The sequence below is a fragment of the Manacus vitellinus genome, unplaced genomic scaffold (assembly GCF_001715985.3).
Source record: "Manacus vitellinus isolate BGI_N305 unplaced genomic scaffold, ASM171598v3 scaffold_35_pilon, whole genome shotgun sequence".
NCBI classification, from domain to species: domain Eukaryota; kingdom Metazoa; phylum Chordata; class Aves; order Passeriformes; family Pipridae; genus Manacus; species Manacus vitellinus.
In genome coordinates this window covers 7,454,412-7,467,190 of record NW_021940498.1, presented here as the reverse complement: position 1 = coordinate 7,467,190, position 12,779 = coordinate 7,454,412, and the positions used below count along the sequence as shown (strand labels likewise).

The window sequence follows — 12,779 nt, the reverse complement described above, 5'->3', positions numbered from 1 at the left end:
TTTCAGAGTTAAAATAGAGGAACTGATGGGATTTAAGGGGCTTTTTTTCTGCCTAGTGAAGAAGAGAGAGATGGAATTTTTCCTCCCTCTTCCCCCATTGCAGGAACTGTTTGGCTTTTCTGTGCTCAGGAATTCATGATATCTCCAGATATTGTGGTGATCATTTCTTAGGCTGATCCACGGATTCCCCAGGATCACCAGAGGGTTTAAATGCCAAGAGCTCTTGTTTTATAACAGCAATTCCGAGGTTCCCTTCCAAAATCTTTCCCAAGACATTGGTGCAATCTGCCAGTTATCAAGTAGTTCCCAAAAGTATTGAAATTTTACCTTCAGGATCCCAAAGGAAAACTACACCCATATTAAAAAAATAATGCCAACCTTTTGAAGCCTTAGAGAGTGGGGTTAATTGATCGTTTTCTTGTTGAAATCTGACTGGGATACAGAAAATATTTAATCGTGGTTTGGTTTTTGTTTGGTTTGTTTTTTTTTCCTGTAGGTGAAAGTCACGCAAGAGCTAAAAAACATTCAGGTTGAGCAGATGACAAAACTTCAGGCCAAGCACCAAGCAGAATGTGAGCTCCTTGAAGACATCAGGTAAGGCTCCAGAAAGCGTTCCCAAAATTCCTTTAAGGTCCAGTTTTTGGAAGAACGTTGGAGTTACAAAATTCAGGAACTGACGATGGAATTTCCTCTTTGGATTTCCTGCTTTTGGGCTGTTAAAGTTTTGACACAGCTGGAAATTATAACTGGAGCTCACACAATGCAAACCATTTTTTCTTCTCTTCAATGGGGGAAACGTTAAAAAAAAAAAAAAGGGTCACAAACAACATAGAAAAAGCCCTGGACTTTTCAGCAATTTATTTCTTTTTATAATAGACTCAGACTTTGATTTACAGGTTGTAAAAGGCTGCTAAAATTATTAAGATATTTTCAAGCCACTGCTGATTTGTGTCTTGGGAGAGAGAGCTTTGAACAGCACTTTGAGACATTGCATTTTTTAATGAGAAAGAAGATATTTGCATTTATGATTTCAAATTCTGCCTGGGTTGGGGACAAGAGGGAAAATCTCCACGACATCAGCGTGTGGGGGTTTATTATTAATTCTCCCTAACGAGATTGTTTCTTTGGAAATTAAAAGTTTGCTTCTAAAACATGGTGGCAGTGGGTACCTGGAATTACATGGAGGATTAATCATTCCATTTGCAGTGGATCCATTTCCAGGCTGGGAAATATTCAGCAATAATAGTGTCGTCCGCTTGTTAATTATTTAAATGAGATTTCCTGCTTTATATTTGTCTATAAAATGCAAGTGTTTGGCTTTGCCAGGTTGGTTGTCCTGTTCTCCCAGTGTCCTCTCCTGATAAATCAGAATTTCATGGCTTGAGCTTTCTCCCCCTTGTTTTTTAGGGGTGGAAACACTTTTTCCTATGGGAAAGGTCCCAGTGTTCGTTTCCTTGGATAAAAAATTTTGTTTAAGTCACAAATGCTGAGTAATAAGGAACGGGCTGATCCAAGGAATTTTCCCCCCTTAGATGGAAACTTATTTTTAGAACATCTAGGCCAGGTCCTGCTGCTCTAGGCCAGGTTTTGTAGCACTTGCTGGTTTTCAGGAGCTTATAAACCCTTCAGCGTGTGTTCTGCTGAAAGATGGCACAGGGCTTAATTTTCTCGAATGTAATTTAATTGCTGCAGTTAATTAAATCTGCGAGTTTTAACGGCAGGGACAAAGAAACCAGGTTAATGTATTTAATATATTGAATTCCCTGCCGTGGCCACTGAATGTGTGGAGCCTGTGTTGAGCACTGGTTGCTGTGTGGATTTACAGATTAAACATTTGTTGTGATGAGATTGGATGTGACAGCTCAGTTGTGGCAGTGATTTGTTCAAATATCAGCGAAAAAAAACCCAGAGAGAACAAGAGATTTTGGGTTAAAAACATGTGCTGGACAAGTTTGTGGTGTAGAGGCCTTTTAATTGATTTAATTGAACCTCGTCCTGTGCTGGTCAGTGGGTGATGTTTGGGAGAAGTTGGGTGTCAACCTCGTCGTGATATCACTTTAATAATATCACTTTGGATTTAATAATGGCACTTGAATTTCGGGCTGTGTTCAGGAGAGGCGGCCACCGTGATTCCAGAGCATTCCAGAAAGCTGGAACCACGCACAGGATCTTCGCTGCCTCTGGAAAAAAGGGATTATTTTTCTAGAAAGCCCCCTGCTGTTATCCAGTAAAAGGGAATTTTAGCTGAATGCTGTTTGCTTGTCAAGACTTTGGGGCATTTTGTAGCACTTTGGAAGCTTTTGGGCACAACTTCGTCCTCCGAATTCCAGAAACTGAAGTGGCAACAGGAAACACTGAACCAGGGCTTGGGTTAAAATATGACTTTGTTACAAAGAATGACTGTATTTGTTGGCACAGAACTGCTCCATACAATGCTTATAAACCATAGGGTTTATTTAGGATGTAAAGCTCTGAATTGCGTTTTTTTTTCCAGCACTTTGGTTTGGTTTTTATGCAACTAAAAAGCAGAAATAAAAGGAAAAGATCACAGAGTTCCAGCAGAATAAACCCATTGTCTGGTGTATTAGGGGATGATTTTTGGCAGCCATTCCAATGGCTTTGATATCTTCATGCAAAACTGAGCACTCCTTTAAATGGTTGGAGTTGGGAGGTTTAAATTATAGCATTTTGGAGAGGATGAAGAGCAAACTATTTATTCCAGGCTGGATTCTTGGTCAGGGTTGAGGTATCTGTGTGGAAATACCTTTTCTCCAGCCCCTCTGCAGATCCTTAATCTCTGTGAGGGCTCTGCATAGACAAACCCACCAGTTTAGTGCGTTTAAAATATATTTAAATCTAAAATATATCCGATAAGACAGCGTTTAATGCCGGATTCAGGTCCTGGAGGGCAGGAAAAAGAGGGAACACGTTGGGCTTGTGAAAAGCAGACCTAGGATTGCTCAAACTGTGTTCTGGGGGAAACTGGGCTGGGAATTAGGGGAGTTCTGACGCGCTGTAAAACTCTGGTATATCCCAAAATATCAGCATTTCAGCCTTACAAACTCCCGAGTCTCCCTGGGGAAGCTCAGCAGCAACTAGAGCTGAAATCTCAGGACTTGACAAGACTCCATAAAAACAGTGTTTGAGATGTTTAGCAAATAGGCTTGAAAGCACATTTCTGTGTTTGTCATCTCAGTTTGGCTCTGTGGGCTCCGTTCCTTCATGCTCAGTGAGTGGGGAGTTTGTGGAATGAGTGATTCAGGAGGCTTTCAGCATCTCAGGCTGGGTTTTAGGCGTGACATGTTTATCTGCTGCAGCTGACTGAGGCTGTCACATCCCTTCATGTGCTACATCTGTGCTGGTGTTACTATAAAAAAGGTTGTTATTCTGCCATGGTGATGGAGGTAGAGGTTTTCCCCCCCCACAAATACATGTTTTGTTGCTGTGAACCAGAAAACCTTTTAGGTTTTTTTTTCTGGTGCTTCTTCCCTCTGTCCCCACTGGCTGCTTTTAGGCAGGGAATGAATTAGTTTGGAATTCCAGGGGCCAGCTGGATTATGAAAGGCTGAATTTATCAGAGGGGTTGGCAATTTTCAGGTGTTTTATATTGCTTTCAGGATTGCCTGATTGGACTGAGGGTAGTAAATAAGTCACAGCCAGAGCCTGCAGTGGCCCTTGGGCTGCTGAACACAGAATCGTAAAGAACTCTGTATAATCCACCTTTTAATTCAACTTGGTGTTTCTCTAAGGTGTTTATATGCTACAGACTTTATACACTTGTGAACTGACGGTTGTTTTACCTTGAATTTTAGGCCCTGCTTTTCCAAAGCACTTGATAGGCCTTTACAGCTTTGGGTATCCTGAAATGTCCTTTTTGAAGCTTCCCATTTGTGTTTTGCCAGAGAGAATGAAATCGTGGTGAAGTGTCTGTTCTAATGTGTTCTAGAGCCTGGACTTTAGTCTGGACTAAAGTTCAGCTGATTCTGCTGCAGCAGAATGGATTAGGGAGCTCAGCCACCTGAAATCAAACCTTCCCTGCCTTTTCTCCCAAGTCTTTTGGTAAATCCTGTGCCACTGCTGGAATGAGAGGGAGGAGGGATGAGGAGGAAGGAGAGGGAAGCAAGGCTGGGCAGCAGCATCCCGGCTTCATGTGGGTTTAAAGTCACCATCATAGGCCCAGCCTAAAGCCCCTGTGGAAGGCACAGCTGCTGCTTTGGGATTTCCAGCTCTGGAAACTCCACCTGATTTAAATCTGAAGTAATTCTGGCTGCCTGGATGTGCTGATCCTGTGTTGCTTCAGCCTTATAAGCAAGTGGAAATAAGGTGTAAAAAAATGTCCTGATTTCTGGCTGAGATGGAATAACAACGTGGTCCTTTTATTTGTTGGGTCCTGAATTTAGTTTTAGTGGTTCTTTTTGCTTTCAACTCCATGCATAGTATGAAAGGAATTGCCAAAATCCCAGGCTCATGACCTACCTGTGCTCCTGATACAGATGCAAATCTACATGCAGAGATTTCCTTCTGTTCCTTTGCCTCTTCTGTCCTCGTGGTTTCTTCTTCCTGACTTTTTCTTATTTAAAATATCTTCCCATTGTCCATTATATTGCCTATTGTACCCTGTAAATTCGTCCTGCTTATTTTTGGTAAAGCTGCTCTCACTCTCTGTTTAATTCCCCTCCCTCCTCCTCTTTGGGGGGTATTTTCTACCTTCCCCCCACAGCTCTGCCCTCCGAGCCAGTTCTTTTCAATTTATCAACTTCCTGAGAAATTAGTTGTACTTTTTCCTCCCAGGTGCTTCATCCCTCCCCTTTCTTTACCCGGTTCTGCCCCTGTGAATTTTAATTAGCCCTTTGTTTCTGAGGTTTGATGTTCAGCTGTAAGGTGAGTTATTTGCCAAGTGGGGAGACCTCGTGGCTCTTCCTGAACAATCCAAGCCCTTCCAAAACAATCCAAGCCCTTCCAAATCTTGGATTTTGTCGCTTCTGCTCTGCTGAGGTGTACCAGGACTAGATTTGGGACGGGATCAGTAATTCCAGGGCAGGATTTGTGGTTTTATGGGCAGGATGAGGCCGGAGCACTCCTCGTGTGTCTCGTGCTGCCCCAACAAGCCCAAACGAGCAGCCCGAGGGGGGGGTTTAAAGAAAGAAAGTAAAAGTGTGAATGAACCTGGATCCGTGAGCAGGCAGTTGCTGCTCGTTTGAACATGTCATTTTGTGTTCTGAGTTATGCTCCACTTAGCAGAGTTCCAGGGAGGCTTTTTGCTCTCGGATATACTTTGTACTCCGCCGTGGAATTTGACGGTGCTGTCGTGTTGGCAGGTTCCTGATAAGGTTTATTGGAGTTCTGGCTGGAGTGGGAACTTTTATTCCCGTTTAAATCTAATCCAGCAGATCATGGAACGGATCCTGTGCTGGGGAAGAGCTTCACTCCAGCCCAGAAAATGAGCAGCTGGAGAAGGAAACTAAAATAACATGGATTTATAGGGCTTTGGAGCCATATTTATTAGGATGCCATAAGGGATGCTGAAAAATCAGGAGAAAGCTTTCCTTTTCCTGCCCTTTCTCCCTGTTCTTCCCAGTCTCTCCAATTTATTTGGATATTCCTGAACCCCGTCTCAAAGCCTGTTTGCCTCTGGTTCTGGGGGTCTGATAAGGGCCCCTTTTTAAAATCCCTCTGGAAGGTCCATCTCTTTTTTTCCCCCCTTTATTCTCCTTGGAAACGTGTCCTTCCTTTTTCCTTCAAGGTCATTCCCTGCATTCAGAGGATGTAATTCCTGCCTTTGGTGTTTGGGGCTTTATCTAAGTAGGAGCTGAGTGATTTTTCTGGGCTTGCAGGTTCTAAACTCTGCAAGTGGAAAACAGCACAAGAATCAGAAAAACTACTGAAAAATACGTTATTTTAGTCTGGGTTTGACTCACACCTGAGGAGCTTTTCCTTTGTTTGATTAGTATATTTATTTCTTTAAAACTTTCCATTTTCTTAGGAGTTTATAACATTTCTTTCCTCTTGGCTTGAGCTTTTTGAGTACTGTGAGTTTATGTTGTACTTTGTCTTTTTTTTCCTGAGCTCTGCTCATTAATTGTGGACACAGTTCTTTGATATAACACTAAATAGGCAGAAATTTCAGAAATTTTCATGGAAATTGGTGCTGTTCCTTCTGAATAATATCCCATATAAAGATCCCACAGAATCTGTGGCCTGGGCACGTTCCCTGTAATTAGGCAGCCCTTTAATGAGATGCTCACATTCTTGATGGAATTAAAATCTGGGGATGTTTTGACTGCAACTTATTTGAGGGAAGCTTGGAATGTACTTTTTAAAAAAACCCTGTTGCCTACTGGGTGTGGAAGTTCAAGTTTTGAGGGGGAAAAAAAAAAGATTTTTAGTATAAACATGGCCACAGTGTAATGATTCAGGCCTATCCTGGCACTGGGGAGTTTTTTTTTTTATCCCTGCCATACAAAAATTAATGGATCTCTTGTTCCAGTGTTTCCAAGTAGCTTTTAACTGATGAAAGTTAAATCGTTAAAAGAAGATTCTTTTTTTGGGGTTTTTTTGTTTGTTTTTTTTAAGAAACCCCAACAACCCACTGCTTCCACCAGAAGGCAAATTAATTTTTTTCTCTCCGTTTTTAGCTCTGAGATTTGCATTTGAATGAGCTTTTTGGTCATTAAAGCAATTCCAACAATTCTGGAAGTCTGATTTTTAAGGACTTGTATTTTTAGCCTTCCAAGACAGTAACAAGAGAATTTGGGTTCTCAGGGCAAAAAGTTGCATTTTCAGTTTGGACTCAATGCCCCCTTTTTAAGAATGAATTCTTGAGCTTGCAGAAAGTCGTGTGGGCTGGATTTTTCCCCCCCACCCCCCCTGAATTTTAGCCCAGCATGGCTTTTCCTGGAGCTCACTGTCATTTTTCACCACAGTGTTACTTGGCAGAGCTCTAAAAAACCAGCCATGAAGTGCTATAAAGTTGCTTTGGGGGCAGGTTTTTATGGTGGCAATTGTGAAGTGTAGCTGACAGTCCACCTATATCTCTAAGATATCTGTAGATATATATTTTAGGATATATGGCCCAGGATCATTTTAAAGGCACAGAAAGCTCTTCCTTTGCTCCACTTGTTCACCCCCAAGCTGCATCTTGGATTTTCTCTCTTCTGTGTCCCATCCCTTTTGGGATGAAGGTTTTCCTTTCGAGGCTCCAAGTGTTTTCAATCCCAGCTCTTACTCGGAAAACTGTGTGAGGGGAGTTGAAGGATTTGGGAAGAGGAAGAGCATTCCTATCATTCCAGACACAATTAGTCCATCCTGGCCTGATTTCTTACAGTGTTATCTCAGAAAATGCTGAATTGGGTTTGACCCATCAGGATCATCAAGTCCAACCCCTGCTCCTGCCCAGGACATCCCAAAATCCCACCATGTCCCTGAGAGCCTTGTCCAGACACTTCTTGAACTCCCTCAGGCTTGGTGACCACCTCCCTGGGAGGCTGTTCCAGTGCTCTGGGAAGAACCTTTCCCTGATATCCACCTTTTGCTCTGTTTTTTTGGGTTGATCTGGCAGGTTTTGCTGCCTTTGCCAACGGTGCTTTTTTTTTTTCTTAGCATCTTTCAGCCTTTTTAGAAGATTTTTGTGCAAGACCTGCTGTGACCTGGGACCTCGAGACACTCCCTTTCCATTCCAACACTGAACACGTTGTTTTTCCTTCCCCTCCCCTCCGTGCCAGCCTTGCCTTCCCTCTGGAAGTGGCTTTGGATATGGGGATGTGCTGGGGCAGCTGGTGACGTGTCAGTCTGGCTCCTGGACTGTTCCATGATCCATCCTGAGGGCACTGATTCTCCCCCCCTGGCCTGGGGGAGGAGGGTGTGTGGTGAGGAGGAGCAGGAGGCAGGATTGCACCACCACACCTTCCCCAGAGTGCTTTTGGCTGGCTCAGAACAAGAACGGGTTTTGTCAGGCTCAAAATCCCTGCTGGGACACTGGGGACACGGATTTTTGGTAATGCCAGTGTTTGTGCCCCAAACAAACACCAAACTGTGGAGTGGAGTGGAAAATAAACCCTTGTCCATGGTCTCTAACACAGGGAATGTCCCAGGCTGGTGCTTCTAAGACATAATAATAATAATAATAATAATAAATAAGAGCCTCCGTTTGCGGGACTTGGAGAATGTGATAATAGTTGTGTCTGAAGTGGCTTTGATTATTTTACTCTAAGTTATATTTGGAATTTGTGGGTATTTTGGGGTTCCTAAAGGCTGGTTGAACCTGCCCTCAGGATGGATCCTGAAGGTTCTCTAAAGGAACACACAGGATTTGTGTTATGGACTCGTCTCACCAGTGTCCTGATGGAGCTTTGTTGGAATTTCATTAGGAGTTGGTGCATTTAGATCAAGTCCAGCTTTGGAGTCCAAAGGGAGCAGTTGGTCTTTCCATCTTGGAAACTTGTGGGTTTTCAGTGCTCCTCCTAAAACTGAGGGAAATGGGATTATCAGATCGTGTGTCGTGGAAATACTCCTTGTAGGGGAGGCAGAGGTAAAAAGAGAGGTTGGTTTGGTGGGTTTTCTCCAGAAAAAGTCCAATATACTGTGTTTCTCTTGGCTGCTGCTCCTGGAGATCAACCTCTCCCACTCCCAGTGGCCTTTTCCCACCTCTTACTTTACGTTGCCCATGTTAATTTTATTTTTCTGATGAAGGCACATCTGATTTTTAACCTTTATTTTGTCTTAAAGTCAAGCTTCTGAAATCTTCTTGATCTCTTACCGCAGAGTGAAAGCCCAGAGAAAAGTTGTTCTGCATTTAAACTTCTAAAAATTGGCTGTTGAGAAAGTCAAAACATCCTCAAACTCAAGTTAGTTCAGGCAAATATTTGCTGTAAACGGAACTGGTCTATAATAGCTCAGTGTTGTGTTTTTCTGATTGTTTTATAGAGTAGATTTAAAAATTTTAACACTATTTTTCCCAAATGCACAGTAGGAATATGTTAAGTTGGGGGGAGGTTGTGATGGTTGTGAGTGTTGGGTTGTTTTTATTTGTGAGATAAAGGCAATATTTCCAATTAAAACTTGAGGGGAGAGAGAGTGAAAGGGTTGAATTAATGGTTGTAATTGTTGGGTTGTGTTTATTTGCAAAACAAACGCAGCATTTCCAAATAAAATTTGAAGATAGAAAGTTTTGAGTTAATGGTTGTAAGTGGCGGGTTGTGTTTATTGGTGAAATAAACGCAATATTTCCAAATAAAACCTGAGGAGGAGAGAGACTGAAAGGAACTAAAAAAAAAAAAAAAAATAAAAACTTGTTGAAATCCAGCCTTTCTTCCTGGGTGTAGGTTTTATTCTCAGCCTCTGAAAATCATTCATAACGTTCAGAGATGTTCCTCCTGAGAGCCTTTGGAGTTATTTTAAGTGCTCCTCTCTGTGAGAACACGGCGAGGTCCAATCCCCAGCGGCTCTGGGAAGGTTGTTCACACACTTCCCTCTCCTCCTGCGCTTTTTTTCGCAGCAAACATCCCTTTAATGAGACAGACAAAACGCGTTGGTGTCTCATTTTTAGGAGGGGAGCTCAGCCATGCAGAAGACTTTCGAAGATTTATGGCGCTAAAGCCACTAAGGAGAGTTATTTTTGCTTCTCTCTGCCAGCTGCCAGCCAGTGTGAGTGGAGAAAATGTTGGCATGTTTAAATAACATCCAATCCTGAGCAGAAATAAGGGATTTTTTTTGCTGACTCTGTGTGTTTTTGAAGGGGGGGGGGGAGTGGACAAAAAAAAAACAAAAAAAGCCACAATTTTTCTGGAGGGGATGATATTCTAAGATGTTCTCACGTCCAAAGTGATTTTAAATGTGTTTGAATATAAGGGTGAATTGTAGAATCCTGGAGTGGTTTGGGGTTGAAAGGGATCTGAAGGATTGTCTCATTCCAACCCCCTGCCACGGGCAGGGACACCTTCCACTAGCCCAGGTTACTCCAAGCTGGCCTGGAACACTTCCAGGAGTGGGGAATCCTGTGGGAAATTCATTCCAAGGCCTCGCCACCCTCACAGGGGAGGAATTTTTTCCCCAAATCCCATCTAAATCTCCCCTTTTCCAGTAGGAAGCCATTCCCTCTTGTCCTGTCCCTGCATCCCTTGTCCCAGGTCCCTCTCCAGGTCTTTGGGAGCTCTCAGTGAAGACAAACGCTGTTTGTTTGAAACAGAAATTAAAAGCTCAGGGGTGTGATGATGGGGGAACTGCTGAGTCTCTCCAATCACTATAAATAGAGGCAGATTTGGGAATGTGATGTTTTTTCCCCTGTGTAAAAGGTGTGGAAGCCCTTGATGGCATGCGGGGCCTGATCCACAGCTTTGCAGCATCTGCCTAAAAACTTCTGATCTTGCTAAATAGATGCAGAGCTTGAACGGTGTGCATGGTGTTCAGAGAGGCCAAAAATCCCCCCCAAACTTTCAAATTGTTCGCGTTTATTTGTATTAATTGATGTGCCAGCAGATTGTGGTTAATTACCATTGTGTGGAGAACAAAGCAGGCCCTATACTCTGATTTTTCTAAGCATTTGAAGCTTTTTCTGCTGAGGAGGTGAATAATATCATATAATCTTCATGATCACACGAGTCTTTGCTTGGAATTCTGCGGAATTTTGAGTCCAGGATGCAAAAACTGGCTCAAGTTGGTGTTTCAACAGCTGGGGAAAAGTAACTGGAGTTGGTCCCTAATGAAGAATTGAACCCCCTCTTTATCTGTTGGGTTTGTAGCGTTTTGGCCATTAGGTACTGAAGAAACAATACTAAAAATTAATAGGGTTTCTGGATAAAGAGTTTGAGCATCCTTCAGTGCGTTGCTGAAGCCTGATAAAAATGTCCTTTGATTTTTCCCTTTTCTCCTGTAAGAGGTTGCTCCCTTCCTTTTCATCTTCGCGAGGAGTGAAGGTATGTTTCTCTTCCTTGGAATGCGGCGTGGGGATGTTGTTATTCCTGATTTCCTGGGGAGATCTGGCCTCGTGACCGTGGCCTCGTGTGTCCTGCAGCCAGGGTTTGCTGCCGGAGGAATGTGACCGTGGGCTTTGTTCTGGAGTTCAGGGGAGTGTTTTCGACACCCCAGGACAAGATTTTGGAGCGTGTTGAGCTTTGATCTTCCCCAAAAAGCTCAGTTTTCCTTAGCAGGGGGTGCTTTGATGTTCTCTGCTGGCTGGAATGCCAAGTCCTTCTTGTGGAGTGCTGCTGTCCACTTAATATCCAAGACCAAATCCTTTCTTCCAGTGAGTCCACACACATCCAAATGCTCCAGGGAGCAAATGGGTCTCTCTGCTGGAATTTTATCTCTTGTAATTTGGATTTTTTTTTTTTCCTTTCTAAATTTAGCAGGTTAGTTCATACTCTACTGGAAGAGGGCTGGGTCCTCTTTTGTTGACACAGCTCCCTGGATGTTTGGAATGCCTTTGGCCTTCCCTGCACCCAGCTCTGCTGCTGGACTGGCAGGGGAAAGGCTGGGAGAGCTGGGATTGCTCAGCCTGGAGAAGAGAAGGCTCCAGGATGACCTGATTGTGGCCTTCCAGGACCTGAAGGAGCTACAAGAAAGATGGAGAGAGACTATTTACAAGGACCTGGAGGGACAGGACACAGGAAATGGCTTCCCACTGCCAGAGGGCAGGGATAGATGGGATATTGGGAAGGAATTCTTCCCTATGAGGATGGAGAGGCCCTGGCCCAGGTTGCCCAGAGAAGCTGTGGCTGCCCGGATCCCTGGAAGTGTCCAAGGCCAGGTTGGAGCAACCTGGGATGGTGGAAGGTGTCCCTGCCCATGGCAGGGGGTGGAATTTATGATCTTTAAGGTCCCTTCCAATCCAAACCCTTCTGTGATTCCATGATTACCTGTATTAACAACCCTGTTCTGGTTTTCCTGGAGCTTTTCGTTCAGGAAAACCACTCTAACTGCATCGTACTCCTGCTCCCCAAAATTCACTAATGAATTTCCAATTTAGTTTTATTTCCAAAGTGATTCTTAGTTTCCAGTTAAGGACCTGAGCTGTGTTTTTCCCTCAGGGAAGATCAGCCTGTTTTGGGCTTCCATGGTCTGGTTGCCGGGGTGGTGTTGGGTCACAGGTTGGACTCTGATCTCAGATCTGGGTCTTTTCCAACCTCAGTGACTCTGATGTATCTACACACAGATTTTAGAAATCGAGCCGCGTATTTTCACTGAGCTGTTACATTTTACTAACTCAAAAAATAACAGTGCACGTACCGTATTCTTAGAGGATTGTGCTTTGAGGGAAAAAAAACCCCATTATAGTAATTATTATTACCTGTCTGGTGCATTAAAATCCAGAATTTGACAATGAAACCTTGTGAAGGGTGTCATTTTAAAATGAAGTGCCTGTATTAAAAGTAGAAAGGAGAAAAGCCATTGTAATGCACCTGGGTGGCTCTGTCAAGATTCCTAAAACGTGACAGCTGAGCAAAGGAAGAGCTCCAAGGTGGCTGTTGCTGCTACAAAACATTTGGCAGCTCCTGGATGTGAAATAAGAAGTGGCTGCTGAAATGTGCCTTGGCTTCTTGCTGTTCAGCAAACGGGGATCAAAGGAGCTCCTCAGATCCCTGTGTTCTGAACGCTCCAGCTGAATTCCCAGATCCTAGTTTTTCCTCTAAAAAGGAAATGCTTTGGATGTGATGAATCAGGGCTGGGGGAGCCATAGAAAAAGCACCTTTGTGTTGGCCAAAATTGTCTCTCTCCCTAGTGTTTGCTTAGCTTCCCATTTAAAACAACCCCTCGTTAGTGATCGTTTGCAATATATTTAAGCC

General features: G+C 43.4%; 1 protein-coding gene across 1 annotated transcript in view; it reads left to right on the top strand.

Annotated features, from left to right (window-relative positions):
- Positions 1-500: 500 nt before the first annotated feature.
- FCHSD2 (FCH and double SH3 domains 2) overlaps positions 501-12,779 on the top strand; it is a 111,272-nt gene continuing 98,993 nt past the window's right edge. The window contains exon 1 of the mRNA XM_029961469.1: positions 501-594. Coding sequence (XP_029817329.1) covers positions 539-594 — 56 coding nt within the window. The 5' untranslated portion in view covers positions 501-538. The remainder of the gene's footprint in view (positions 595-12,779) is intronic.